This window comes from Cetorhinus maximus, chromosome 4 (assembly GCF_964194155.1).
Source record: "Cetorhinus maximus chromosome 4, sCetMax3.hap1.1, whole genome shotgun sequence".
NCBI classification, from domain to species: Eukaryota; Metazoa; Chordata; class Chondrichthyes; order Lamniformes; family Cetorhinidae; genus Cetorhinus; species Cetorhinus maximus.
Window position 1 is genome coordinate 11,381,113 of NC_135882.1, and position 27,837 is coordinate 11,408,949.

General features: G+C 43.3%; 1 protein-coding gene across 6 annotated transcripts in view; it reads left to right on the plus strand.

The window, feature by feature from the left end:
* ofcc1 (orofacial cleft 1 candidate 1) overlaps positions 1–27,837 on the plus strand; it is a 322,374-nt gene that overhangs the window by 136,011 nt on the left and 158,526 nt on the right. For all 6 annotated transcript variants that reach the window (XM_078539931.1, XM_078539933.1, XM_078539934.1 and 3 more), the window contains 2 exons: positions 1,692–1,780; positions 7,802–7,926. In XM_078539931.1, the coding sequence (XP_078396057.1) occupies positions 1,692–1,780; positions 7,802–7,926 (214 nt within the window). The remainder of the gene's footprint in view (positions 1–1,691; positions 1,781–7,801; positions 7,927–27,837) is intronic.

A 27,837-nucleotide genomic window follows, 5' to 3' on the forward strand; every position in this document is an offset into this window, starting at 1 on the left:
ACATCGCCTGTGCAGCATGCCAACTCGCCACTGAGTGAGGAATACCAAATCGGTAAGATGGAGACACAGCAACTTACCACCTAAGCGATAATGTTGAATGATGTTTTTCTGAGAAAAGAAAACAAGCTATACAAGACTCTTAAGGGGTTCAGTTTATTTGTAAAAGTCGATTATTAATCTTCTTTAGTTTAGAAAAGACAAGTTAATGAGTGGAACAGTTATATTGATATAGATGATTTTTTTGGGAGAAAGAGGGATATTTTATTGTTATACTATTCATAAAGAGCTAGGAACTAATTGTCATGTGACTATGTGTCCTGGGGTACCACGTTCACTCCTGCGCTGCAGTCATGTGATGAGCGACAATGTATCAGTCTACCAGCCACATGGAAAGTAGAAAGAAATACACTTGATGAAGCTCCAAAATTTTTGAATCTAAATTGTGGTTATTTCTAACTTGTGGGAACCAGAAGACGCAATCCATACTACTGGTAACAATTCCTTTCAGGTTGTAGGTCAACAGATACATTTAATAAAACTGTAGAAGAATAACTAATTATTCAATTCATTGGTTTGGAGTGTATCCTACCCCTGGTTAATAAAGAACAGTAGAAAATAATGGAGAAAGAATTCCTTTGTAACAAAATCACAAACCCATTTATAAAGAATTAATTTTGATGTTATCATTATATACTGAGTAGATTTTCCCTGAAGAGAAAATTGTCTCCCAGTGTCGAAAATAAAATATGGTGAGATTTCTTCACTTAGCTCGCTTGTGTTGATTAACACACCATGTTCCATGTCTAGGGACTACATTTCCTCCATTGCTTTCAAAACACAAATATTTCATGTTTGCAAATGCTGTAAAATACCATTAAAAAAATCTGTGCAACAGCCCAATTTTTTCTCTATTTACAACCATCTCGGAAATAAACTCAATGAAAACGTGATAGCGTTTTATTGATACAGTGCTCCCCATGTAATTATTCCGAGTCTTGGCTTTTACCCAGAGGATTTTGCAGCTACTAAGCATATTACAGGACAATAGTGGAAAATTTCCTCTGGTTGCTATTTCCAGTGAAGTCATCAATATTTTCGTAAAGAATCTGCGTTGATGATTCTGGCTGAACACCAAACAGAGGAAATCTTCACAACTGCATTCACGGTGCCACTACACGGTGTCAGTGAATAGAGACTTCTTACTTTATCGTGCCTATTTGGCTGACAATCTCATGACAACAGAAAATAAGCCACAAAAAGTTGTCGCTCAGCCCATTCAATTCACTCTGACGGGAACTTTATTCAGCTTCGCTTTCCTCTTTAAAGCTGCCATATCTTCTGATCTCACTTCTGTGCTTTCATCCCCTTTATGCATCTTAAGCCACTTCAGTTTACCCATCACTTTTCACCCTCTCATCCCAGCTGCAACCAATACTTGTTTTGTAAATGTGCTCTTGCACTAATTGTGTAAATGGCAGTTTACTCAAATTTTCTACAAGCACTCGGAAGAGAGAAGGCTAGCGAGAAAACCTGCTCGAAATATGTCATGCCCTTTCACTCTGCTCCCTAAATCCATTCTAAGTTGCCTCGCCGTTAACAATTCGACTGTGCTGCACTGGAAAATGTGGTATTAGCAGAATAATACGTAATGTGCCTTAACAGTATTTTTGCTTCTTTATTTGACACTGCAGCTCAGAATTCCTGTGGAATTAACACTGACTGTGAGGAGAAATTTGATGGGCTGGTAACAGCGAACAATGAGAGTGGAATGTTCTTCAAGGTGAGCGTGGCGTCCTGGATATTTGATGCTGTGTCACTGCACATGTCTGCAGTCGTTAGCTAAGATTTGTCAAAATACATTTCACACCTCAAGGTATTTGCTGTCTTCGAAGTTAAATTTGATGTGTTTGACGAGCCAAAACGAGTGACATTTTGTGAAATTGGCAATGCCAGCCAACCCCTTATTGTTGAGAACACGCCTTCTCAGCTGTAAGAAAACTCCGCTGAAATTAATCAGAGTCGGTCATTAACCTCCCAGCCTCTCAAGTGGAACCATATTTCTCCTTTATTGTTGCTGTGTTTCCTGAAACTATTTTTCAGGAACGGTTTAGAATTTGGCAAATGTAAAGTCACCACTGCCTTAAAGGAGACAGAGCATTCGATGTTAAAAGAACGAATAGCTATCCAAACTACACCTTGAGGGGGGTCTTATAAACAATTTTCACTTTTTCTGCCAAGTTTCTCCTCTTCTGTTTTCTTTAGGCTTCCTGAGGTGCAGTGCACTTGGTTCCTGGTACGTTTCAGTAACACATGCAAATGCCCATTCCTCATATTTGATAGACAATGGATTTTGGCAGGCTTTCCAATCATATATCAACTAAGCTCAACCGTATTTTTGATTGAGCTTTGATTTTAACCCCCCGATCTGACTGACTCCAATTTTAATTTGTATTGGGTAAACAATGCCCACCATTCCCACCAGCGGGATCCTCTTTAAGTTTGCCAATTTGGTTTTGATGACACCTTTGGACCCCAACTGGCCACCATAACCTGAGACCTGAGCAGAGGAGCAGTGATGACATCTCCGCCAGGCCAAACCTGCCTGGGCCAGCGGCCAGTTCCAAAAGAAAATGATGTTTCATTGCAGGGCCAGAGGATTAGCAGCTCCTTTGGTGCCCACAAGGAGACCTTGCACCTTCCTTGCCCAGGGATTCACCTCCTTGGGCTCTCTGATAGGCTGAGCTTGCACTGGGAACCATGCATGTGGCCTCCTGTTCCTCAACACCCCTGCCTCTGTTTGCTGTCTGTCCAGGCAGTGATTCCTGTTGGATTCAGTAGGGAATCCGATCTTTTTTATTCATTCACAGGATATGGACGTCGCTGGCTGGGCCAGCATTTATTGCCCATCCCTAATTGCCCTTGAGAAGGTGATGATGAGTTGCCTTCTTGAACCGCTGCAGTCTATGTGGTGTAGGTACACCCACAGTGCAGTTAGGAAGGGAGTTCCAGGATTTTGGCCCAACGACAGTGAAGAAATAGCAAAATAGTTCCAAGTCAGGATGGTGTGTCTTGGAGGGAAACTTGCAGGTGGTGGCGTTCCCATGTATCTGCTGCTCTTGTCCTTCTGGGTGGTAGTGGTCACGGGTTTGGATGGTGCTGTTGAAAGAGCCTTGGTGAGTTACTGCAATACATCTTGTAGATGGTACACACTGCTTCCATTGTGCATTGGTGGTGGAGGGAATGAATGTTTGAGGTGGTGGATGGGGTGCTAATCAAGTGGCCTGCTTTGTCCTGGATCATGTTGAGCTTCTTGAGTGTTGTTGGAGCTGCACTCATCCAGGCAAGTGGGGAGTATTCCATCACACCCCTGACTTGTGCCTTGTAGATTGGGGACTGACTTTGGGGAGTCAGGAGGTGAGTTACTCGCCACAGAATTCCCAGCCTCTGACCTGCTCTTGTAGCCACAGTGCTTATATGACTAGACCAGCTCAGTTCCTGGTCAATGGTAACCCCCAGGATGTAGATAATGGGGGATTCAGCAATAGTAATATCATTCAATGTCAAAGGGAGCTGGTTAGATTCTGTCTTGTTGGAGATGATCACTGCCTGGCCATTGTGTGGTGCGGATGTTACATACAAATATAAATGAGACCCAGGGCCTAAACACTCTCATTCCCAGCATATGAGCCTGTTGCTTGCACTGCACACATCCTCCCTTCCCAATACCCATCCCACCTGAGTTAAAATCAAGACTTTATGTCTTTTCCTGTTTATTTCAATAGAAATTTCTCTTTGGCTGAACATGCATAAATGCAAGAATTATTTTTTAATGCATCCCACAACTAGACTCTAAATTAAGAAGTAGCCCTATGTCTGCCTGTGTATGGTAGGTAGACAACCCTGATAATCCAACTCACTAAGCCAGGCAACTCTGATTCTGTTCGTGCTTGTAGGGGTAAATATTGCAAGGTTGGCTGACTTCACATTGGTCAATAATATGTTAGTGTGATTTGGGAATGCCGATTTCCCTACCCAATTCTGGAATGCACACTTGCATCAAGCAAAACTCTAGTTGCGAGTGCAGCCTCGCAAAATTAGTCCTTTCGTAAAACAAACTGTGCAGCTTGTACTTGTTGAAGCCTGGAGAAAGTTATTCATGATACTGCTGCTTCAACGGCAGCTAAGTCTGAGTTCAGAACACCAAAACCTGGTGGTGTTCTCAGCTTGAGAAATGTGCAAATTAACCGGAATGATCGTTTAAACTTCATAGGCTAGAAATGACGGCTGGCAATATTAGCAGATGAATGTTTAACTTGCTTATAGGATGGTCCCTGTGTTCTTGTTTTAATAAAGGTGTCAACCCATTTAGTTTATCTTTGGCCCATTGCATTACACGCCCAGTGTGCCTATCACTCACTTTGTAGATATCTACATACAACCCTCCCTTGAGGTGTCTATATGTCCTGACTTTGAAATTGCCGTTGTCTCTCAGCCATTTTCCATGCCACCTCCATGTATATCCACTTTCTTCTTCTTCATCTCTTTCTCTCTGCTTTTAATGCCCTATCCCATGAACAGCAGCAGCCAAACAATCCATGTCCCACACCTTCTATTTGACGCTGAACTGATCTGTGGTCTCCCTGGCGAGGCAATTAGAGGTTTGAGTCAGGAAGACCAGACACAGGGATGTTGAGGGTTATTTTGGGTGGCCAGAGACCAGTTTGGGAGGGATGGGAAAGTCCAGGGACTGGGTGTAGTGAGCGAGTGCCCGGGCGGGAAGGTGCACTCTGTGCCTGGTAGTCAGGTGCGTTATGATCCTTTGAAGGGCCAAATGAAAAAGAGAAGAAAATCTGAAGCATGCAACTGGTCAATTGATACCACCTGAGAGAAAAGCACAGGTTAATGTTTCAGCTAGTTTCAGTACAGTCCCTTGGGTTATAGCACAGGACAGGCAAATCTGTGGGACATGACGGTCAATAAAGAGGAAAATAATTTCCGTGATAATACAATAATATGGCCAGGGTAGGACAATTAATTCATCTAACCTACTCTTTACTTTATATCCTTCCATCCGCCTGTCTGTCTATCTACCTATCTGTAACATATTAAAAATCTTAGATCTGTATGCACTTTGTTTTTTTTCCCATTAAAAATTCCGATATCCACATTATTAATGGGAACTGCCATTACAAACATGTGGTCCTATGGAAACATGTCATGCTATGATAATAAACTTGTACTGTAAACTCCCCTTAAAGAAGCAGCAGCTAATACACTTGATAGTTAGTAACTTATAGTTACAAACTAACACTTCATAGTTAGTCAACATGTCCATGATAAGTGATCAGCCATTTTCTCCTTAAAAATCTTGGAGCTCCATGCAATCCCTCCCTGCATATCTTAACCTGCTACTGTCACATTTTTTGAACCTTACAGACTGCAATGCCCATATTTTTATTGGATTTTACTTGTGGAAACTCGTCACTTTGGCTAAACAATCTGACTGCCAAAAATGCACTCGAAATACTTTCTGAGATTTCTCTTTGCTCGCTAACTTTTCCTCTGGAACATTCAAAATAAAGTTTGCAAGAAGATCAAAAAAAGAAAACCAAAATTACTTATTCCATCGAAACACAATGAAATGTGTCCATTGAACTGTCGTTTGCATTTTGATCACCAAGTCTCAGCATCTCCTGATGCTTGGACATGAACTTAATATTTTTGTCCAGAAGTGTGTCCCCGTGAGCTGAATTTAGAATAAACACCCTTAGCATTTACTGTGTGTCTACTCACCTGACATGTGATAGCACTCGTCAATTGTATTGATGAAATATGTTTCTTTAGAATTTAGCTCCTCGTGCTCAGTTGCATCGCTTGAAATTATTTTGTAATACAAAGAGACAATTTTCGCAATCTCTGTTGAGGCAGAATTTATCATAGAATCATAGATGGTCACAACACAGAGGAGGCCTTTCAACCCATTGATTCCGTGCTGTTTCTACGCAACAGCAACTCACCTAGCCTCACTCCCCTGCCTTTCCCCCATAGCTCTGCAAATCCTTTCTCTTCACCTAATTATCCAATTCCTTTTTGAAAGCCATGATTGAATTTGCTTCCACCACACTCGCAGGCAGCGCATTCCAGATCTTAACCACTCCTGTATGAAAACATTTTTCCTCATGTCTCCTCTTTGTTTGCCAATGACCTTAAATCTGTGCCCTCTGGTTCTCGATCCTTCCACCAATGGGAACAATTTGTCCCCGTCTACTTTGCCCAGACACCTAATGATTTAGTATACCGCTATTAAATCTCCTCTCAACCTTCTCTTCTCCAAGGAGAACCATCCCAGCTTCTTCAACCTATCCACGTAACTGAAGTTATGCCTTATAAAATGTTAATACAAGGAGGTTATTTCTGTTCTGATTGTTTTTTAAAGAGATGTTGTGTGTCTCTGTGCCTGAAAAAAGATGCTGTAATGATCACATACCTGTTATAGTTTTGCTTGGCGTTCTGCCCACGTCAGGAAGTGTATTAAGCTGAAGGGTGGTGAGAGGGTGAAAGGACCTTCCTTTGTTCAGGGTTAATTTCTCCTAACATCAGTTGAACGTTGAAGACTAGTTACATTGCATGTGTCTTTATATCCATTCCGCTAACATTTCAGTCAACAAGCAGGAGAACTTATGTGGACATTAATCACCTGGAACTTTAATGCTTCCTTAAACCAAGATGAAAAGTACACACGTGCAGTTTAATTTTACTTTATGAGGTGTCATGAATAGGCCCTTCATAAGAAAAAAACACCACAAAGATTAAAAATGGTCTCCTCTACATTGGGGAGACCAAACGCAGACTGGGTGACCGCTTTGTGGAACACCTTCGGTCTGTCCGCAAGCATGACCCAGACCTCCCTTTCGCTTGCCATTTCAACATTCCACCCTGCTCTGATGCCCACATGTCCGTCCTTGGCCTGCTGCAATGTTCCAGTGAAGCCCAACGCAGACTGGAGCAACAGCACCTCATCTTCCAACTAGGCACTTTACAGCCTTCTGGGCTCAACATTGAGTTCAACAACTTCAGACCATGAACTCCCTCCTCCATCCTCACCCTCTTTTTTAATCCCCTTTTTCTATATTCATTTTTATTTTTAAATCCATTTTTATTCTATTTTCATTCATTTATCTGTGGTTTTATCCCCTTTTTTTTATCCCCCTCCTATCCCATTTTCTATCCTTTTTTTCCCCACCATTGCCCCCTCTCCCCACCCTTTCCCCTACAGGGCCATCTGTCACTTGTTCCATGTTGTTCTTTCACACAATGCTCCCCTTGTTCTGCTATCATCACATTCTGCTTTCTTACCTTTATGCCATTATCAGCACCTTTTTTTTAGCACAAATCACTACCACTGACACTCCCTTTGTTCTTTAGTTCATGACATCTTTGCCAATCCCTCCTTTGTCCTCACCTATTGCTGCACCTGCCCCACCCCTCTTTAACAGTATAAATTTCATCACATTCCCACTTCTCTTCAGCTCTGAAGAAGGGTCATACAGACTCGAAACGTTAACTCTGTTTCTCTCTCCACAGATGCTGCCAGACCTGTTGAGTTTTTCGAGCATTTTCTGTTTTTGTTAAAAATGGGTTGTTTTTCTCCCCCCAAGTACTTATTTGTGGTAAGGTACCTGGTTGCGAATGTGGAAATTTACCCTTTAACTTGCCCATGATTGCTCTTTGTTCAAAATGTTAGTAGTTTTTCCACAGTTTTCTGACAGATTGATGTTCCTCTTTTTTTTGTTGTTTACAGGCCATTCATCATAATCTGTTTGAATTCAATAGCAAAGATAAGTGTCAGAATCCTGTTGAGAAGGACAGATCTCCACAGCTGCCCCCATACCCGGTGAACCAGGATCAATACCGATTCTCTGTCGTGTGAGTACTACTTTAAAAAGAGGCTGCACTTCACAATAGGTGTTTCTTAACCCCAGACATTCTTTCATTATTTTTACCTCAGTTATCCTTTTGGCACGTGCAATTATATTTAATAGGCTCCCTTTTTATCTGTTGGGAAGCTCAAAGCCAGGGGATTAAGGTGCCCCGTTCTTGACTGACTCAAAGATCAGTGTTAAAAAAAGTCATGTTAATTATATTAGCTTAATACAAGAGTGAAGATGTTAAAGGGCCACTGTGAAAAAAGAGCACATCGAACCTTTGAAACCTGATTGTGTGAAGGAAAATGGACATGTCCTTGGCTTAACAGTGTGCAAACTAGGATTAGTTTGGAAAAAAAACATTATAATGGTTTTAGATTTAACTTGTTATTTTTCAGTTTCAGTTCCAACATTTTCATTTAAGATTAATTGAACTGAAGTCATTTTTACACATTGGAGTCTTTCTTTATAGTTTGGAACTGCCAACCTTGAAAACTTCCAAGAGTTGTTTATTGACGCTTGTATAGGTATTGTTTCAGTAGAAGTAGAAGTACACATTTGTCCAGGTCCACATCATTGTTAAACACTTGAAACAGCGATGGCCCCTTGCATTCAACCTTGTGGCACTCTGCTGTTCATTTAAAAGTTGCAGGCTATTTGTGAGTAAATGCCATTTGATAATGCTGCTGTGAAGATTGGGGAGTGGGAATGGCTGAATTGCTCTTGCAGAGAGCCGTGTGGACATGATGGGCTGAATGGCCTCCTCTTGTGCTGAAGCCATTCTATGATTCTATGTGCAACCCAGAAAGGGCTTCCTTTTGTAATGTGTAACATTGGAGCAACTGCAGGCTCTTGTTAATTGCAGTTGTCAAGTTTCAAAAACCTTCCACAGCCTTTGAGGGTTGATTGTAATGCGACAAGATCTTTGTTAATCAGGAAGTAGCAGCCTCAAAATGGTGCTGATAGACTTTAATTCCCTCGGTAATGATGGCATTGCTCATTGTCTGTCTCTGAAGGTGTGAAGTTCCCACCTGTTTCAGGAGACAGATCGTATCTAAAACCCAATTTGCGCTTTCCTGGTGTACACAGGATCTCAGTTACCTGTTTACCACTGGTTGGAGCATGCTCTGTCCAATCTCTGACCAGTTTCACTGTTGCCGGAGCCGAAGAGACCCGACAAAGATAAGTTTTCAGATTATTTTTGTGGGGCCTGAAGGAACAGGATGGCTCCTTCAGGTCCCACGGAAATAGCCGGGGTCACTAATACCCTGGACTTAATCACGATTCAGCCCTCCTCCCCCTGACTTATGCTGACAGGCAGCCTCTGGGATGCCTGAATCAAGCAAGCTGCACCAGGACAATCATTCCAATGAAGTCTAGGACTCAAAACAGGCACCACCTTTTCCCACCTGCCGCCGGCCCCATTAAAATTGGCTCCTTTGTTTAAAAACACACCACAGCACATAGGAATATATGACACATATGGGCGGAATCGTCCTAGATTTGCACTAAGTGTAGTAGTTGGGGGGGGGAGAAACGACATTTTACCCACCGGCCGCAATGGCGGCTTTTCATGCTGTGTCGTTCCAAACCCGCCGCATTAATTATGCATTCTCGGGATACAAGCCCTTTCAATGGTGGGCGGGCTCCGATTCACATGCCACATCATCACATCGCCACTTCATCAAGCCAGGCACCACATGCTCAGTTCTTCCAGCCCAGGGCTGCAGCAAAGAAGACATGGCCCTGAAAGGCAAGAAGACTGCAGCCCTCGAGTGCCCTTTGGATGACGTGGAGGCCCACTGTGATGTCCCCTACCCCCGCTCTAGCCGCAGGAGGGGAAGCTACATTACCACTCTGGCTTGGTAGGCGATGGCAGGGGTGGTCAGTGCCAATGCTGCACAGAAGAGGTTGGCCATCCAATGCAGATAGAGGATGAATGATTTCATCCGTGCTGCCAGGGTAAGGCAACCATCTCATCACTCTAAACTCACACACTCACAAGCCCATCACACATTCACTGGCATCTCACTCACTGCCAGCTCAAGGGACACCACCACTCACTCTCTCACACACACCCTCACATCTCCATCTGGCCTCATCTCCTCTGGAGACTGCCTCCTCAGCCCTCACCATCTTGAGGCCACTTGCACAGACCGACATGTGTCCCACACACACACCCTGGGATACCCTCCTTCCCCAGTACGGCCCTTGTCCTGCAGCCTCTTCCCTTGCCTCAGGCCACTTCCCCCCCACTTCCCTAAGCAAGCCCTAGCCCTGCAGCGATTGAAAAGCCGCCCACAAATGGCTGACCTGGTAGGTAGAGACCTGCCGGTGAGCCCCCTAAAAGTGGTGCTGCCTGTGAAGCCTGGCGCTGATGACTGCAAGTGCTGCCCGAAGCAAGGGAGGCAAACAAACCTCGAAGTCCCGAGGAAGTGCAGCCCACCAAGTGCACGCCTTTTTTATGCTGTTGTGAAACACGTTGGCGTGTTTTCCCACAGATGTGGGCGGACGATCCAGTGGGGGTGGGATGAGTCCGGTGGGATGGCCTTTTAATGATATGCTGACGTATTGCAATGAGGTTCCCGATGTCTGATGGCGGGAAACGTGGCCCACCATCGGCGAGCTGAGCGGACGATCGCAAACTGGTTTCACGACGTCATGAAACCGATTTTTGGCCTTCTCGCCATATTGTCCGCTCACGTCGCCGAACACGCCCAATGCCAGCGGGCACGGAAAATCCCGGCCTACGTGCTATACCACAATGATTAAAACTTACGCTTGCGTTAAATTTTTCTTTGAGGTGCAGTCATTTTGTGCAAAGGTTTTACAAGGGTGGGTTTAAATCTCTGCTTAAGCTGCTAAAATTGCTCCTGGGAATGACTGAGTTCTATCCAAAGTCCTGAGTTACACTCTGGACATAGAATTCCTAATAGGAATACCTGCATTTGGATGCTTTTAGAGGAGGTTGGAGAAGACATGAAAGATTCTACGTTGTAGGCTCTTACTTAAAGATATTTCTTCCCTGTATGAAGACACTCACTCACCAGTGTTGTCTGACCAAAAAGGTCTTAATTATGCAGCCCCAAAGCATGAGAAGGATACCCAGGGAAAGGAAGTAAAACAGGAAAACTAGCTGCCAGAGCGCAGCTGATAACCCAGAACTTTCAAGGAATAAAGTTTGATCCATCAAATAAAGGCACTTCATATCTACTTCCCAGCCATACCTTCACAAAGTCCTTCACTTACCATGGCTTCTGCCAAAATCCTCTATAAGACAGAAATCTACATTTCCCCTGCTGTCATCCAACTCCCGAAAGTTAAAAGTATGCACAGAAATGAACTCTGAACTCCACGCGAGAAACAACTTTTACCAGAAAGTGCCGACCAAATCCATTGCCCCTTTTCTACAACAAAAACAAAAATACCTGGAAAAACTCAGCAGGTCTGACAGCATCTGCGGAGAGGGATACAGTTGACGTTTCGAGTCCGTATGTCCCTTCATCAGAAGTAACACATAGAGAAATGAGATGAAATATATGCTGGTAGAAGTGAGTGGGACAGGAGAGCTGGATAGGGGGCCAGTGATAGGTGGAGGCCAAGAGGAGACTGCCAAAGATGTCATAGACAAAAGGACAAAGGGGTGTTGATGGTGGTGATATTATCTAAAGGATGTGATAATGGGGACAAATGTGGTGGCGTTGGTAAGGGGGAGGAGTCCATTGCACACATCTGCACGTTTCTGGGAGTTTCTCATACCTGGCAGAACGCCCTTGAGACTATGATAGCCTGGGAAGGTTCTTCAGCATTGCCCTTTTCTACAGTTGCTTTTTAACTCTTGGCGACCGCTCGTGCCAGCTTAGCTCAGCTTTTGCTGCTGTGAAGTTCCTCCTGAGTAAGATGAGGTTGAGCAATGGGCAGCTGGCGTCCTCTCCTTAGCCCTCTGGAGATGTGAGGCGACTCCTGCCGCAGGGGAGCCGCAGTCCCTGTTGGACCACTTGCTAACAGCCTCGCACTTGCACTGACAAGTGGTGCCAGGCTCTGCTCTGAAGCTCCCTCGTGGCGAAGGCATTGGAAGGGAACATTTTAAGGAAGAAGGTTCATTGCCTTCTGCATTGAGACTGCAGCATCTGTGCTCACTCTTTGATGGTCACTGGTGCAGGGCACAGGTTCAGAGGTGCTGCTGGTCAGTGTCACCAGAGGCTGAATAGTCTCAAATATGTCTTGAAAGCTTTGTGCAAGTGTGGTAGTAAGCTCACTCGCAGGGCATGTGTTGAAGCCTTATAGTTGCTGGTGTCCTTAGAAGCCCTTTCCGGCATCTTGATGCTGAAGAACCTTCCCAGCCTATCACAGTTACTCAAGGGCGTTCTGCCAGTTTTGAGAAACTCCCAGAAACGTGCAGATGTGTGTAATGGACTCCTCCCCCCTTACCAACTCCACCACATTTGTGGAAACTCTCTCCACTTTCTCTACATGAGATCGATGTTGCCCAATCAAAGCTCTTTTCAAGACAGGCCCCCGAGAGAGGCCTTTTGGCACTCTCCCTCTGTTCCACTCCAAGGCCCTCATTTTCACCAGTGTTCATTGACTGACTTGGCAACAGCCCTCCAGACTAGCTAATTCTGAGCAGGCGCTGGCTCCTGCTCAGGTGAGATGGTAAGAAAGGGTTTCCGAGAATGCGGCAGCAGCTGTGGATCTGGAAGTGCTCAGGTAGCCATCAGAGTGACCGACCACTTCCTCCGAGGCAAACCTTATACTACAGATGTTCCCGCACATCTGCCCATTAAGTCTAACGCTTTGTGCAAAGCGAGGGTTTATGATGGTGGCTCTCTGTTGGTTATCTTTCTATGGTGCTGGCGGTGTTGCATTATTTTACTTTGAGGGAAGAGAAGACAATATGGTTCATGATACAACCCCACACCCTGCAGCAAAGAGTCGACATTGAATTACACACACGGGTCGGAAACTCAATTTGACAGGCATTTAGCACACTGAAACAACTTTTCCAGTGTTTGAACTGCTTCAGCCGTGCTCTGGTATTGCACAGAGAGAATTGGCAGCGGTGTTCGCAAACCTGTTTCAGAGTTAGAAGCAGCAACAAGCCATGACCTGAGAGCAGATGAAAAGCTGCTAACAGAAGTAAAGCAGCTACTGTAGGAAGCAGCACATGTTCAGCAGACTCTCAAGGAGTTACTCCCTGGGGCCCCGCTTTTATGTCGAACTGCATATTATTTCCTTATTCTCTTCTTGTGCACTATTTCTTCTGGTTGTTCATCCAGAAAATAGAAAATTTGGAAAGAAACCTGTGCCTAATGGCTAACTGATTCCCGTCTTTTATGGGAGAAGCCAAACAAAGTCACTTTGTAGGTCAAGGGAGATAACATGCTTTGTTGGTGAAGATTACTGGGGCAATAATGAGGTCAACGAAAAGCTCTGGGACAGGCATGTGGGCAGGACATGTGTGTGGACGGGACATGCATGTGGGTGGGACATGCGTGTGGTTGGGACATGGTTGTGAGTAGGACATAATGCAGGCAACACGTGCAGTGGTCATACCATCAGCTTGTTGAACCATGTACCACTTTATTTACATTTAACGGGTGAATCTGAGTGCACCTGATCCGAATGTGGAATGTGTTGTAGCCTTGTTTCGGACCTGTGCTCTTGTCCAGCTGGCTTCCATTGTCAGGCCGGAGTCTTACTAAATGACCTCTACACAACTTTAATTCTTAGCTTTATTTCTGTTTTGCAGGCACAATTTCTCCAACTTTCTCGTAGTTGGTCTCCAGAGTTTCACCCCACATAAAATTAGCCCAAAACGCCACCACTTGCGATTAATTCCTCACTAAGTCCCACTTGCCTGTCTCTCATCCCTTATTTAGCAACCTCCTGCAGGCCTACATGCATGTGCAATCCTCTTCCCCAGAAAGTAGTGGAGGCTGGGTCGTGGAATTTATTGAAGACAGAATTAGACAGATTTTTGATAGGCGAGGGAGTCAAATGTTATGGGCTGGAGTGGGGAGGGGGAGCAGACAGGAAAGTGGAGCTGAGACCACAACCAGATCAGCCACGGTCTTATTGAATTGTGGATCAGGCTCGAAGGGCTGAATGGCCTACTCCTGCTTCTAAGTTCTATGTTCCCATAACCTGTATTTCCAACTGCAATCCCTCTGCTCCGGCTTAGCTTGAGTCCTGGCTGGCAGTGTTCTGAGCTTCTGTCCCACTGCCAGTCTGCTTTACAGTAATGGACCAAGCGGGTCAGCATAGTTGATATAAATCGTTAGAGGTTTATCGCGAAATAACTTGAAATTATATATTCTGCTTAACAGTTGCACTCTCACCTGTAGAGTGCATGCCCACAAATCCCAAAAGGTAGCTGGACATGTGGATAAGATGGTTAAGAAAGCGAACAGGATTATTTCTTTAATTAGCCGAGGTACAGAATCTAAGGGCAGGGTGGTTATGGTAGAACTGTGTAAAACACTAGTTAAGTCACAGCTGGAGCACTGCGCACAGTCCTGCTCCCCACATTACAGGAAGGATGTGATTGCACTAGAGAGGATACAGAAGAGATTTATGAGGATGTTGCCAGGAATGGAGAATTTTAACTCTTGGATGGACTGGGGTTGTTTTCTTTGGAACAGAGGAGGCTGAGGGGAGATTTAATTGAGCTTCATAAAATTGTGAGGGGTTTAGGCAGGGACCATACAAAGGACCTATTCCCCTTAGCAGAGAGGTCAGTAAGCAGGGGTTGCAAATTTAAAGTAATTGGTGTAGCATTAGTGTAGAGATAAGGAGAAATTTGGTCACCAAGAGAGTTGCTGGGGATTGGAATCCACTGCTTGAAATCACATTTTAAAAAGTACTTAGAAATGCACTTCAGGTGCTGTAACCTACAGAGCTATGGAACAGGAGTTACAGGAAACCGGGATTAGACTGGATACCACTTTGTTGGCTGGCAAACATGATGGGCTGAATGGTCTCCCTTTGAGTTGTAAATTTTCTGTTTCTTAAATCAGAAGGGAGTGGATTCCGCTCTCATTGCAGAGACCTGTGCACAAAATCCACAATGACGTTCCAGTGCAGTACTGAGGGAGTGCTACACCTTTGGAGGTACTATCTTTCAGATGATACATTAAACTGAGGCCCTGTCTCCCCTCTGAGGTGGACGTAAAAGATCCAGGACATTTTTTTGTATAAGATCAAGCGACTTCTCCCCTGTGTCGTGGCCAATATTTATTCCTCAACTAACACCTAAAAACAGATTTTCTGGTCATTACCAGTGCTGTTTGTGGGAGCTTGCTATATGCAAATTGGTCACTGTGTTTCCTACATTACAACAGCGACTACACCTCGAAAGCACTTCATTGACTGTAAAGTACTTTGGGATGCCCTGAGGTCATGAACGGTGCTGTATAAATACAAGTATTTCTCTCTTTTTGCTTTCTTTTTACTTTCCTTGTCTCACTGTTTCTGATGCTTTCCCGCTGTGTCTGCTGTCGTTTGCTGGGATTTAGATATTTTCAATGCAAACTGAATACCTAATGTGCAACAGCAAGGACTTTATGAAAATCTTGTACACCACAGGAATAAGGCTTGAGCACGTTTATATCTTTATGTGTCGTACTCTGTGCCCTACCATAGGATTGTACCCCCCTCAAACAATTCCTCTGGATTAATGACTCTAAAGGTTTACCTTGGGCAAATGTATTTTCTTATAACATCCAAGTGATTTTTACACACCGAGCTGAAAAATCACTCTGCCCTAAGGGGCAACTTATTGACTAATACTACATTCTCCTGAATTCTTTCCTCCCATTGCATCAAGATCTTAGTACAACAGTTTGAACAATCAGTTCGAGGCACTAGACACAAGGATGTGCACAGCTGTTGAAAATATGAACGCACGCTTTGGTTACGAAAGTTTTGCAACATCGCAAAATTTCACCGGGTACAATTCAAAACTGATGCCGTGAAGGCGCAGAAATACATTTAAATCACAACACGGAGAGAATCCAGTGCACCATGATTAAAATGCTATTAGCATTCTTTTGAAATTTGAGCATGTTACATTAACAATGGTTTAATGATGTGAAGTCTTTGGAATGAATTTCAGGTCAGCTTTAATCTCCGCGGCCGGTTGGATGGTCATTGCTTGTTAATTGTACCCAGAAACGGTAGGGGCAAAAAAAGGGGAGGATAGTGGTCGCAGGCCCTGGGAGTGACTTTTACACAGCTGTAGACTCTAAACCTTACTCTGTGTACTGTAGGCACCCGCATTCTTCAGGGAAATAAAGCCTGTCAGTTTGAACATTTTTCTGCTTTATACCAGGGTCTTGGAATGAGCTTGTGGCTGCACAGTGATCATTAAAGATTTTGGCTAGCTGAACAGAGTCATATTGTTAGATGCATGTAGTTCCCACACCCGATAACTAGGGGTCTGTTGTCCAGCGATAAAGAAAGCACAGATATATGAGGCAGACGACCCAAAGTGCGCAAACTTTCTTCAAATGTCCTCCTGAAAGAGGTGAGTATTTCAGATCTAAAGAATAATTTATGCATTGAAGTTCTAGCCTTGACTGAATCCCGTCAATTCATAGCATGTCGAGTCTTTTTCTTTGGTGAAACCTGAGTATCTTCACTATAAGGTGGCGCTGTCACTCCGTGTCCGTAAAGTTTTGACGAGCTATCATGTTCTTAGCTCATAAACAGGTGCAGGTGATGCTCGTGGTTCTCACTCTTAGAGATTGGCCCCAAATGCCACTGCAGGTATTGTGCCAGAGTGGCCCCAGGTTTGTCCAATTCAGTGGGACCAGGCCATAAGCTCCATTTTCCTAGATTGCTTTGCTCATGCCTACAAGACCATTGACAATGGGGATTGGACTAAGTGGTGGGGACTCCCTCCATTGGGACTTTCTTCTCCCCTGCTTTCATTCCAAACTGAGCCCTGCCACCCTCTGAGATTTCTGTGTAGCTCCAACTCCAGCCTCTTGAGCATCCCCCACTTCTTATGCCTCAGTATCGGTAGCCGTGCCTTCAGTCATCTCAGCCCTTAGCACTGGATTTTCCTCCTGTCAACCATTTTGTGTCAGAAATGTGCTGAAGCTGCAATACATCGTGCTGTTAAATCATCTGTGCCAAAGTTCCATTTCATTTACCTGCCGTAAAAATGATTTTAACTGTCTTGTGGGTGTCACTGTGACTGATGGAAAGATTACATTCATGAGTATTATTTAGGCCTTGATTACAGATATAAGATAATGTAAATGAGCTCAATCAATAATAAAATATGTAGGAGTTATGATCCAATGATAAGTGAGGTTCAAAGAGAGCAGTCTTATTTCTGGGAAAACTTACGCCAAGACCGGAATACAACATGGAGGCTCACCTGTTTGATTGCATTTCCAAACTAGACCAAAAACGTACAGCAGTGTGATGCAAGTTATTCCATCTGCTCCATAAACTTGTACTTAAAATGTAATAGACCTTTCAGCATCCACAGAGCGATTTGAGAGATATTGGTTTAAAGGTTGTGTCCAGGTGTTCAGTTTGATAAAAGTCGCACAGGAGAGTAAAGCTGCCCCTTCAAATACCACTGCTCATCATCAGTTTAAAGGCGATGACTCTCTTGCGTAGCAATGAAACCACCTGCCCGACCCTTAATCTGTGAGATGGTGCGCTGGAATCAGAAAGCTTTCGAATTCAGTAAAGCCTGATCAATCTAGTTACCCGGACACTAAAATGAAAGTCCTCTCCTGGGATCTTCAACTAACCTGTGCTGCAATTTGTTCGACAACGTTTGCCTGCGGACGCAAAAAACAGGTACGGGTCCTTTTTTGATGTCTTCTTCCATGCAGGAAGCAGCAGTGAACATGTTAATCATGCATTTGCAATCATTTTGAAATTACCTCATTTTGTATGCAGGTTTTAGGTGCTTGCATTTTACTTGTCTGCACCAGAAATAAAAATCAGTTTTTGGGTAATAGCTGCATCTTGCTTAATCTCCACTTTGCTGCTTGGCTTGTAGTTGGATTCCATTCCAATTGTAATAATATCAAAACTGAAGCCAGGCCCTTTGGCGCACAGATTACTTATTTGTCTGCAGTTTTTGATTAATGTGAGACACGTTATTTTCCAGGCTGTGTATTGCAAATGCATGAATAAATCTTATGTGCAAAGAAAACATAAGAAAATGAGTAAAGTATTGTCAGCATAATTAATTTCTCCCCCTGTCAAGACAGTTGTATAATGTCTCTTACACACTGATTGGTATTCATTACAGCGTACTCGCTCATCCACATAGGTGTCCTCCTTTTGCAGAACTTTGTTCGTATTATTAAAATTTGTTTATCGTGCCATATTATAAATAACCTGCCAGTTGTAGCAGGCACCAGAAATATTATAGTGCACCATGATCCACTTACAACAATTGTGCAAGGCGAGTGCACGAGATTGTGAAAACACCAGCACTATTATCATCAGCCTTAGTTTGGATTCAATCTGTTATGCACTGAAATCATCGTTTCTGACTACTTAGTAATAACCTTTTGTCTTGAATCTCGACAAGTCTGCTGGGTTAGCATTTACATATGATGTAGAAGTTACAACACAGAAACAGACCATTCAGCCAAATTGGTCCATACCGGTACTTATGCTCCACAAAAGCCTCCACCCACCATCCTTCAACTCACCCTATCAACATAACCTTTTATAATTCCTTTCTCCCTCGTGTACTTATCTGGCTTCCCATTAAATATACCTGTGCTATTCACCTTAACTACTCCTTTTGGTAGCAAGCCCGCATTCTCACCACTCTGTGGGTAAAGATGTTTCTCCCAAATTCCCTTTTGGATTTATGAATGACTATCTTATGACCCTTAGTTTTGGCTTCCCCACAAGTAGAAACATTTTCTCTACCTCTATTCTATTAACCCCCTTCTATTAGGTTACCTTTCAGCCTTTCCTATTGTCTTATAATATACACAAAGTGACTAGAATTGTGTTTGCTTTAAACAATTTCTCTGCAAACTGCACATTTAAGTGTGGCATTTTATTTGTTTTTAGGTAACTTTTGCACCTCTGATGTTAAACATTGGACCCGATTTTAACTCTCTGCAAGTGGATGGGTTTTGAATGAGTTAAAATCAAGCCCATTGTATTGCATTGGTGATGTTACACAGACATCGTTCTTTACCAACAGCTTCCTCACCTGTGTAATTCACTCAGTCAGTTTTGCCATGGGCCATATTTTGTTACATGCAGAAACAAGGGTAAACAAATGCCTTGTGCACGTTACATAGAATAGCAGCTGGTCAGAGGGACGAATTTCAGATTTAAGTTGCATCCCTTGTGGTTTTAGGCTTGTGCCTGTGGTTTTATCACTTGTGGGCACAGTGACCCAAAGCCAACCAGGGACCACATACACCACACGTCTGTAATTCACACCTGACCATCTGCTATTCTTTACATACGTGCTTAGCAAGCAGAAGCAATCACCAAAATGAATCCTTGCAGGGAATGAATGGAATACACATTGGTCAGCTCTTCTTTTTTAGCAAACTACAAATATAAGCATCAACTTTTCAAACTGTAGACTGAAGGTTGTGTCAAAACCTCAAACAGAAGTAGTGATTCTAAATTATTTATTAGCACCACGTCTGATTCAACAAAAGGCGATTGTTGGGAATGTGAACATTAACCTGTAAAACACTTAAGCTGTTTTCGACTGGGCGTGACCTGACAAAGCAGCACAATAGCTGAACTCTCGTAAAGTTGAATATTTCAAGTGATGGACTGAGACCCGTACTGAGTACCAAAGGCCGTAAATGGTTTGGACAAACCAAAAGTATTTTTACAAAATTGAAGCAACATTGTAAGAAATGTCAGCTTAAGTCTTGAAACGAGAATCCGTGTACTAAAATGTTCTGCTTGGTCAGTAATGAATTACGGTTGTGCAGCTTGGAGCGTTGGGTAAGAGGAAGATAAGAAAGTCAACTGCTTGGAAATGTGGTGCTTAGGAAGGATCCTAAGGTAAGCCGGGTGGAGAAAAGAACCAAAGAGGACGTACTGAATGAGGCAGGAAGAACAAGAGAATTCTTAAATAATATCAAGAGAAGACAAATGGAGTTCTTCAGACATGTTATCCGTGCAGAAGGGTTGGATACTGATCACCACCAGATGGATTAATGGGAGAAGAGCAAGAGACCGACAGTGAAGGATGCAGCTAGACAACATTAAAGACTGGCTTAACCAGAACTCCAACAACCACTGATGCAATTATTGGAAAGTTTGGAAGACTGCAGTCACCTACACCACTGGGTGTGGCACTTAGCAACCGTGACGATCTGAGAAAGAAAATCATGCAACTGAAGATAATCGAACATACGAATTCGGATCAGGAGTAGGCCACTTGGCCCCTCGAGCCTGCTCTGCCATTCACTAAGATCATGACTGATCTGATTGTAACCTCAACCCCACATCCCCACCTACCCCTGATAACCTCTCACCCCCTTGCTTCTCAAGAATCTACCTCGGCCTTAAAAATATTTAAAGACTCTGCTTCCACCACCTTTTGAGGAAGAGTGTTCCAAAGACTCATAATCCTCTGAGAAAAAAAAAATTCTCCTCATCTCTGTCTTAATTGGGCAACCCCCTATTTTTAAACAGTGACCTCTGGTTCTGGATTTCCCCACAAGAGGAAACATCCTCTCTACATCCACCCTGTCAAGATCCTTCAGGACCTTATATGTTTCAATCAAGTCGCCTCTTACTCTTCTAAGCTCCAGTGGAGACAAGGCTAGCTTGTCCAATCTTCCCATATGAGACAACCCATCCATTCTAGGTATTGGTCTAGTAAGCCTTCTCTGAACTGCTTCCAATGCATTTACATCCTTCCTTAAATGAGGGGACCAATACTGTGCACAGTACTCCAGACGTGGTCTCATCATTCCTGTATAACTGAAGCATAACCTCCCTACTTTTGTACTCAGTTCCACTCACAATAAATCAAGGTAGAATAGAAGAGAGAAAGACACCATCTGCAATGTTTTACAGCCTTTTATTTGGAAACTATGCTTTCACTATCATGCTCATTTATATTTATGTTGTAGGAAGCATCAGAGTTGTGTTGCTGTGAAAGGGAGCTACCACTCTGCTCAATGCTGATTTGTACCTGATACATATAAAACAATCTTATCCCCTTATTGTGACAAATTCATCTGACAGCTTTGTTCTGGGAGTACTAAAGAAAGCTGTTGAATTTCAGCATCTGTTGATGGTTTTCTCATGGACAAGACTCAGAAAAGATTGTTGCTCTAAATTTGCTTCAAAACCTCCTGTATCCATGCAAGTTGAAATAAAGAGATGAAGTCTGAGACAATTGGTCATTTAAGATGCTAATGAGGTAACTTTGATAATGTTTCTTCATAGATAGATTACTGTAAGGCAGTTAGGCAGCAAAAGCCTGCAAATAGGTCAAAGGTAAGGAGGCAGTAGTCAGAAATTACTTTTAAACGCAGTAAGATAACACACTGATGTGGGGAAACATGGCATTCTCTTCATTTTATACTCTTATGTAGAAATGCAGTTCTTGTATTAAGTGAGTCCGTTTAGGAAATTAGACTGTTATCTGAAAAGGAAGAATGTGTAGGGTTACGGGGAGAAGGCGGGAGAATGGCACTAGGGGAACTGCGCATTCGGAGAGCTGGTGCCAAATGGCCTCCTTTTGTGCTGTAATAGTTCCTTGATTCTGTGATTCTGGTTGAGACACTGGATGGGCTAAAAATTGATAAAGAGGAGGTATTGGAAAGGGTGTTCATACTTAAGTCATCAAGACTGGATCAGATGCATCCGAGAATATTGAGAGAAGCAGGGATGGAAATTGCGGAGGCACTGACCATAATCTTCCAATCCTCCTTGGATACAGGGGTGGTGCCAGAGGGTTGGAGAACAGGAAATGTTGACCTGGCCTCATTTCACCAAGTTTATTCTTAGCCCACCCTCAAAGAAGGATACATACGGAAGACACAACCATTTGATTCACGTCACGAGGTGGGGTACTATTAATATGCTGCCAGGTTTCACATTTAGAACAGAGGCCATTTGATTACATGACCATGAGTTCCAAATCCTGGGGAGGGACAGCTTAGACAAATATATTTTTAATATCACAGCTTGTGTTTTTGCAATCTCAGTGCCATCAATCACTTAACATGGTTGACTCTTGACTTTTACTTGCTGTTTCCCTTCCCCTTTTCATTTTGTTCAGTTGTATAAAGATGAATTGCTTTCCTCCTAATTTCTAACTCTACCTGAAATGGTAGCCTCTCTTTTCTCTTTGCAAACCCTGGATGGCCCATTAGATATGTCTGGCATCTTATGCTTCTGACTCTGTTTTTTTTCTGTTAAACTGCGCTGAATGCAAACCATCAAATGACTTCAGGTGGGGAAACTAGATGAGAATTTGACAGCAAAAACCATTTCGTTATAGGCAGTGCCAGGCAATAACACATGGGAGGAGCATTTTTACAGAAGGCGGAGTAGTACGATTGGAGCAAAAGCACTGAGCTAATTGAGCTCTAGTTGTAAACTATTTTGTGTTCACAAGCCAAAGCTCGGGTTGTTGAATTGTCCTTATCATTTAAAAAGTCATTTTGCATTCAGTGCCTGCTCCTATGACAACTTCTGTTCACCATTGATGGAGTGGGAATAGTTTCCTTCACATTCCTGATGATCCCTATGTCATTTGAGGGGCAGTAAAGCCAATTGGAACCAGCCCTCAATACGCCTGTAAATATAGTTACAATAATTTTTATAAAACGGCAGTCTCTGGGTTTAGTCATCTCCTCTGTGTTTGAAAGACTGGGAAACCAAATGGGCAGTGACTTCAGGCTAATCGGGGATAACTTACAGACTATTCTCCTGCTGGTCAGTGGGAGCGCAGAACTGCAGCACAGTTGCAGAGGCAGTTGCGTGATAGGAGTTAAATGCACTGGCATCTGTCAGGACGACAGCGTGGCTGAACCCCCCCCGACTGCCCTGAACCAATGCCCGCCATGGTGCCAGAGAGCTGGGCCAAAGTGTCCTGGCAGATGTGCTGCAGCAGTCTTTAGCTGGGCTCCATGAGGCTCAAACTGCTAGAGATAGCTGACCGTGAACATTTTAAGAGCCCTTGATTAAGCCACAGCAGCCTTCCATATCCTGTGGCCACAGATGGAGCACTCAATAGAAAAACTGGACCAGGTATGATAGCACTTCAGAGAAGAACTGCAAGCTCATGACAGGATGGTAATCTCAGATTTGGATCTCTTCATCTTCCTGCTTTGGCGTTTCTCCATGTTGCATGGGATTGCCACAATGTTGGACAACTTGACGTCTAACATTGGATTTGGCAGGTGGTTTTACAGCTGGATGCTTTTACTGATGCTAACCCTTCCCATTTATCGGGGGCTGGAAACCGTAGAGTGGTTAACCAGGACTCTTTTCTGCTCTTACCACTTGTCATAGGCATGTTGGAAGGATTTATGGGTTGAAAATCAACCCTGTTTGGCCATGTTATGGACAGACCTTCCTTGGCCAACAAGTCCTGGAGTGGGACTCAAACTGTAGCTACTCATTGCACCACAGGATCTCCCATAGAGTTGGATAAGGCATGGAAGTTATAACCCTGTTTAAATGCCTGGAACACAGAGAGCATGCCTGTCATAGCTAGTGACTATTGAATGTAGGGTGACATTAATGTTAATGCTGCCCTGTGGGTAGGCTCGATTCATTTGAGGGTGAAAGGAGTGGAAAAGCTGTTGACCATGACTGTTAATGCAGGGGAGCATGGATTGTTCAGCTGAGACATTCTTTGAGGAGCTGTTGCTGAAGGATTCTGGCTACATTCAAGTGGTTCAGAATTCAGCAAACCACCGTATGACAGGACACGCTTTGTGATCTGTACTTCAGGACACCACCAGATCTGTGAAGGCACCCAAATTGTTGCTTGACGAATCTAATGGTCTTCTTGACGAGGGCTCTAGCTAACCGGTGGCTCCGACAGTGGTGCCAGTCGGCCACCGAACATGCATTTCTAGGTGGATTCATGGGGCCAAGTAGCCAGTCTCTCACTTGTGCAATGGCAGTAAGTGGGCAGGATGGTTGGATAGAGGGTTGGCGCAGAGCATCATAGAAAGCTGCCAGGAAAGCAGGTGCATACCTGTCTGATGCAACTGTTGGTGATTCACACCAGTTACACGTTACTGCATTAGAAGCCCTTGTAATCCTTGAAGCCAGTGGGGTGGTCCCAGTCAGGTTGAATGGCAATAAATTCAAGCAATGGAGTTTATTCATCCTATGTGTAGTTGATGGGAGAAACTTTTATTTTATGGAACTTATGCAACTGGAACATTTGAAATAGGGATTTCGTCAGTTAAAACTCATTTTGAAAAGGTTATCATCTATTTGCATTCTTTGTCATTGAACCTTAAAGAAAACAATTCTTTTCTGACTACTGACAAGTTCTGCACTATGATTTATTCACTTAAGTAGACTTCTCTGGTGGACATAGTGAGTTGAACAATACTTTCCTCTGGCAAAATGCCTTATACTGCTAATTTGGCACCACTATTGATTTAGGCTTGGGAAACTTCATAAGAAAATAGCTTCAAGGTGCGAGCGGTAAGCAATAAATATTTCTCTCAGTTAAAAAAAAAGACTATTAATGGATGTGAAAGTGTGTGTATAGTGGGAGTGTTACCAGGATAGTGAGTGGCTTTACAGTTGTTTTTTTTTTCAAAAGTTAAACGGCATATGCAAACAGAGATGGGTCACTATGAGGGGAGGATTACAGTGCTCTGCTGAGTACAATGATTGTCTTGATTTCAATGTCCCCAAGATAGATTGTAATGAATTTCAGCCCATTTAAGCCCCAATTCTTGGAAAAGGGACAGATGGAGTTCAGTTGGCACATGGTGCAGGGTCACCTGAGCTATTAAGGCAGAAGGAAGATTGTGCTGAGGTTAGTATCGTCTTATAAAATCCATGTTTTCTACTGAAAATGACTTTATTTATTGAGTGGGTTGAAACCACTGGATCAGTAAAAACACTGAACAACAGCATTTTAAACTACTTAAATAGCAGTTTCTAAGCTAGCTGAACCTTTTTATTGTTGTACCCTACAAATTCCAAAGCGATTAGAACAGAGTCAGGCTGTCTAGAAGTAGTCCAACGGAGACAATCAACTTAGATGCGTGTGAATGACCCATCCCTTAAACCATTCACAAAACATCCAGACATCACTTCTGTATTCAGCTCAGTGTGGACCAAGCCATTAGACTCAGTCACTTTGGGCAATGGATCCCTGTGGAGAAGGGAAATCCTCCAGCCATGATCTAATCATTTCTAAACAATAAATGGATCTGGAATCAGCGTGCTATGACCATGTTTGGATAAATGCTCAGTTTGTGAGGAGATCATGTGATGAGCAAGCTAACCCTCTCCGTGCTTAAAGAAACCGCTTTTCTCTAGGCCAGGCAGAAGAACAGAGAGCCTGAATGAGACCAGAAAGACCCTGTGTGGGCACTCTCTCCCCCTAGCCATCCTGCAAGCTAATGCCCTGCTTGTTGTTCCAACAGCCACATGCCACAGGCAATGTCTTAAAAATCAATATCAGCAGCTACTGGCAGGAGGCGATGGTGTAGTGGCATTGTCGCTGGACTAGTGATCTGGGTTCAAATCCTACCACAGGGTGAATGGTGGAACTTGAAAAAAAAAAATTCCTGCTCCTAGTTTCTATGAAAGCGGGAGCAGGCTATTGAGTTGGATGATCAGCCATGATCATAATGAATGGTGGAACAGGCTTGAATGGCCTACTCCTGCTCCTAGTTTCTATGACACCAGAAGAAAAGATAGAAGTTGTTTGTCAGCATCTTTAAATCTTCTCAATGCAAAAACTGGAAAGACCGTTGAGCCCAGTCTGAAACTATCCAAGTCATCTATCTACAGGATCCATATGCAGCTGACTTTGTGTTTTGGACTCTTAAACAAGTTAGCCTACCTTTCCACTTTGTAACTTAGTTGTGTGTGTGCGAACTCTTGAATACATGTGGGAGTGAGAGTTGGAGTGTTTTTATTTTTTTCAGATCACATGTTAAGTACAATATATCGTATTTCCTTTTCTTCTAAAAACCTATAAGAAAACCTGTCTGTGTGTGCCTTTTATAGTCATAGCACTTAAACAGTTAAACACTCACTGAATTAGCAAGCAAATTCTTTTTTAAAAATGAGTAGTGGTAAAAGAGGGCAGCCATTCTACCACTTCCCACCTGACTGTAGCAATTTGGAATACCTTCCCTCTGATTGTAAAAAGCACGTCAGAAAGCTTGCACTATGCTGCATTTTAGTGTCGGGGCAGGGCAATGCAGCAGTTCTTAAAGGGCTGCAGTTCACCGTTAAAAGGGATGTTGTGGTGGTGGTAAAAGAACATAATGTGGACTAATTTGCATGGTTGCATATTGGCAACGTGCAGGTAGCGTGGCTTACTTTGAACTGAGTCTTGCTGGATGGAGGATGAGCAGTGAAAGCAAGTGGACTTATTCAGGGATGAATGCCACAGATGTAAGCTTTCTGGAGAGATGCCATGAACAGAGTTAATATTGTCATCCAAATCTGTAACATCTGGTTGCAAATAAGGAAAATGTTGACCAGTATCCAAAGGATATTTTGCACTGATATTTTGTGGGGCCTTTCAGACTTGAACACTCCTAACAGAGGAACTACTGCACTGCCTGGGAGATTGAACTATTGTAGAAAACTATTGTCCTTTTACATACACTTTTTGTGCTGTAGGGCACAGGTGGCGGCCAAGGAACAGCAAACTGATACTTTGGCTTCCAACCCGAGGTACTCCATTGCCTTTAGGATGCCTTTGAATAAGATCAGCTTCCTGCCTAATGATAGATTAGTTGGTAGCATTCTCATCTCGGAGTCGGAAGGTTGTGGGCTCAGATCCCACTCCAAAGACTTGAGCACAAAATCTAGGCTGACACTCCAGTGTGATATTAAGACTGGTGACTGAAAACCTGGTTAAAGAGGAAGGGAGTAGGGATTGTCTTAAAAGAGGTGGAGAGGTTTAAGGAGGGAATCCCGGAACTTAGGGCCAAGGCAACAAGGAAGGCATGAGAACTGTTGCACATTGAGAAGTAACCACAGCCATCAGTTGGAGCATAGGATTAATGAGAGATATTACTTTCCAGCTATTTTTTATGATGTGAAATATTCAGCTGGTTCTGAAGAAAAAGTTAATCAATACCGTGGGAACATTTCAAAGGCCACTTTGCAATGGTGCTTCAATTTGCAATAATACATCAGTTTCCTTGTTGCATTTGCTTACTAACAAATGGTTGCCTCAGCTTTCATTGCTGAATAAGATAGAAAAATGGTGTGAATTCATGAGCACATGCATTGACTTCCTGTGCTGCGTGCTTATAACTTACTGATGCTGTGGGTCTGATAGTTGTTGTGCTATTAATGAGCACTGCAAATAAATGAACAGAAGATGTAATGCCTGAAGTTTTGACACAGAGCTAATCTGTAACTCCGGGCTTTTATTTTGGAGGAAAGAGTAATGATTAGCTTAAGTGGAGTAGGTTAGTTCAGTTGGGAGTTACAGCATTTACTTCACTAAACTTGATTCATTGAAGATGAACTGTCTCACTGCTCCCATCCCTACAAAAACTTCCACATTTCATAGTTACTATATTTACCAATGCTGCATTTAAAGTCCAAAACAATCCAAAGGCTACACATTAAACACCACCTCCATAGGTACTTAATAACATAAGAAATAGGAGCAGTATTAGGCCATATAGCCTCGCAAGCCTCCTTCACCATTCAATAAGATCATAGCTGATCTTCAGCCTCAACTCCACTT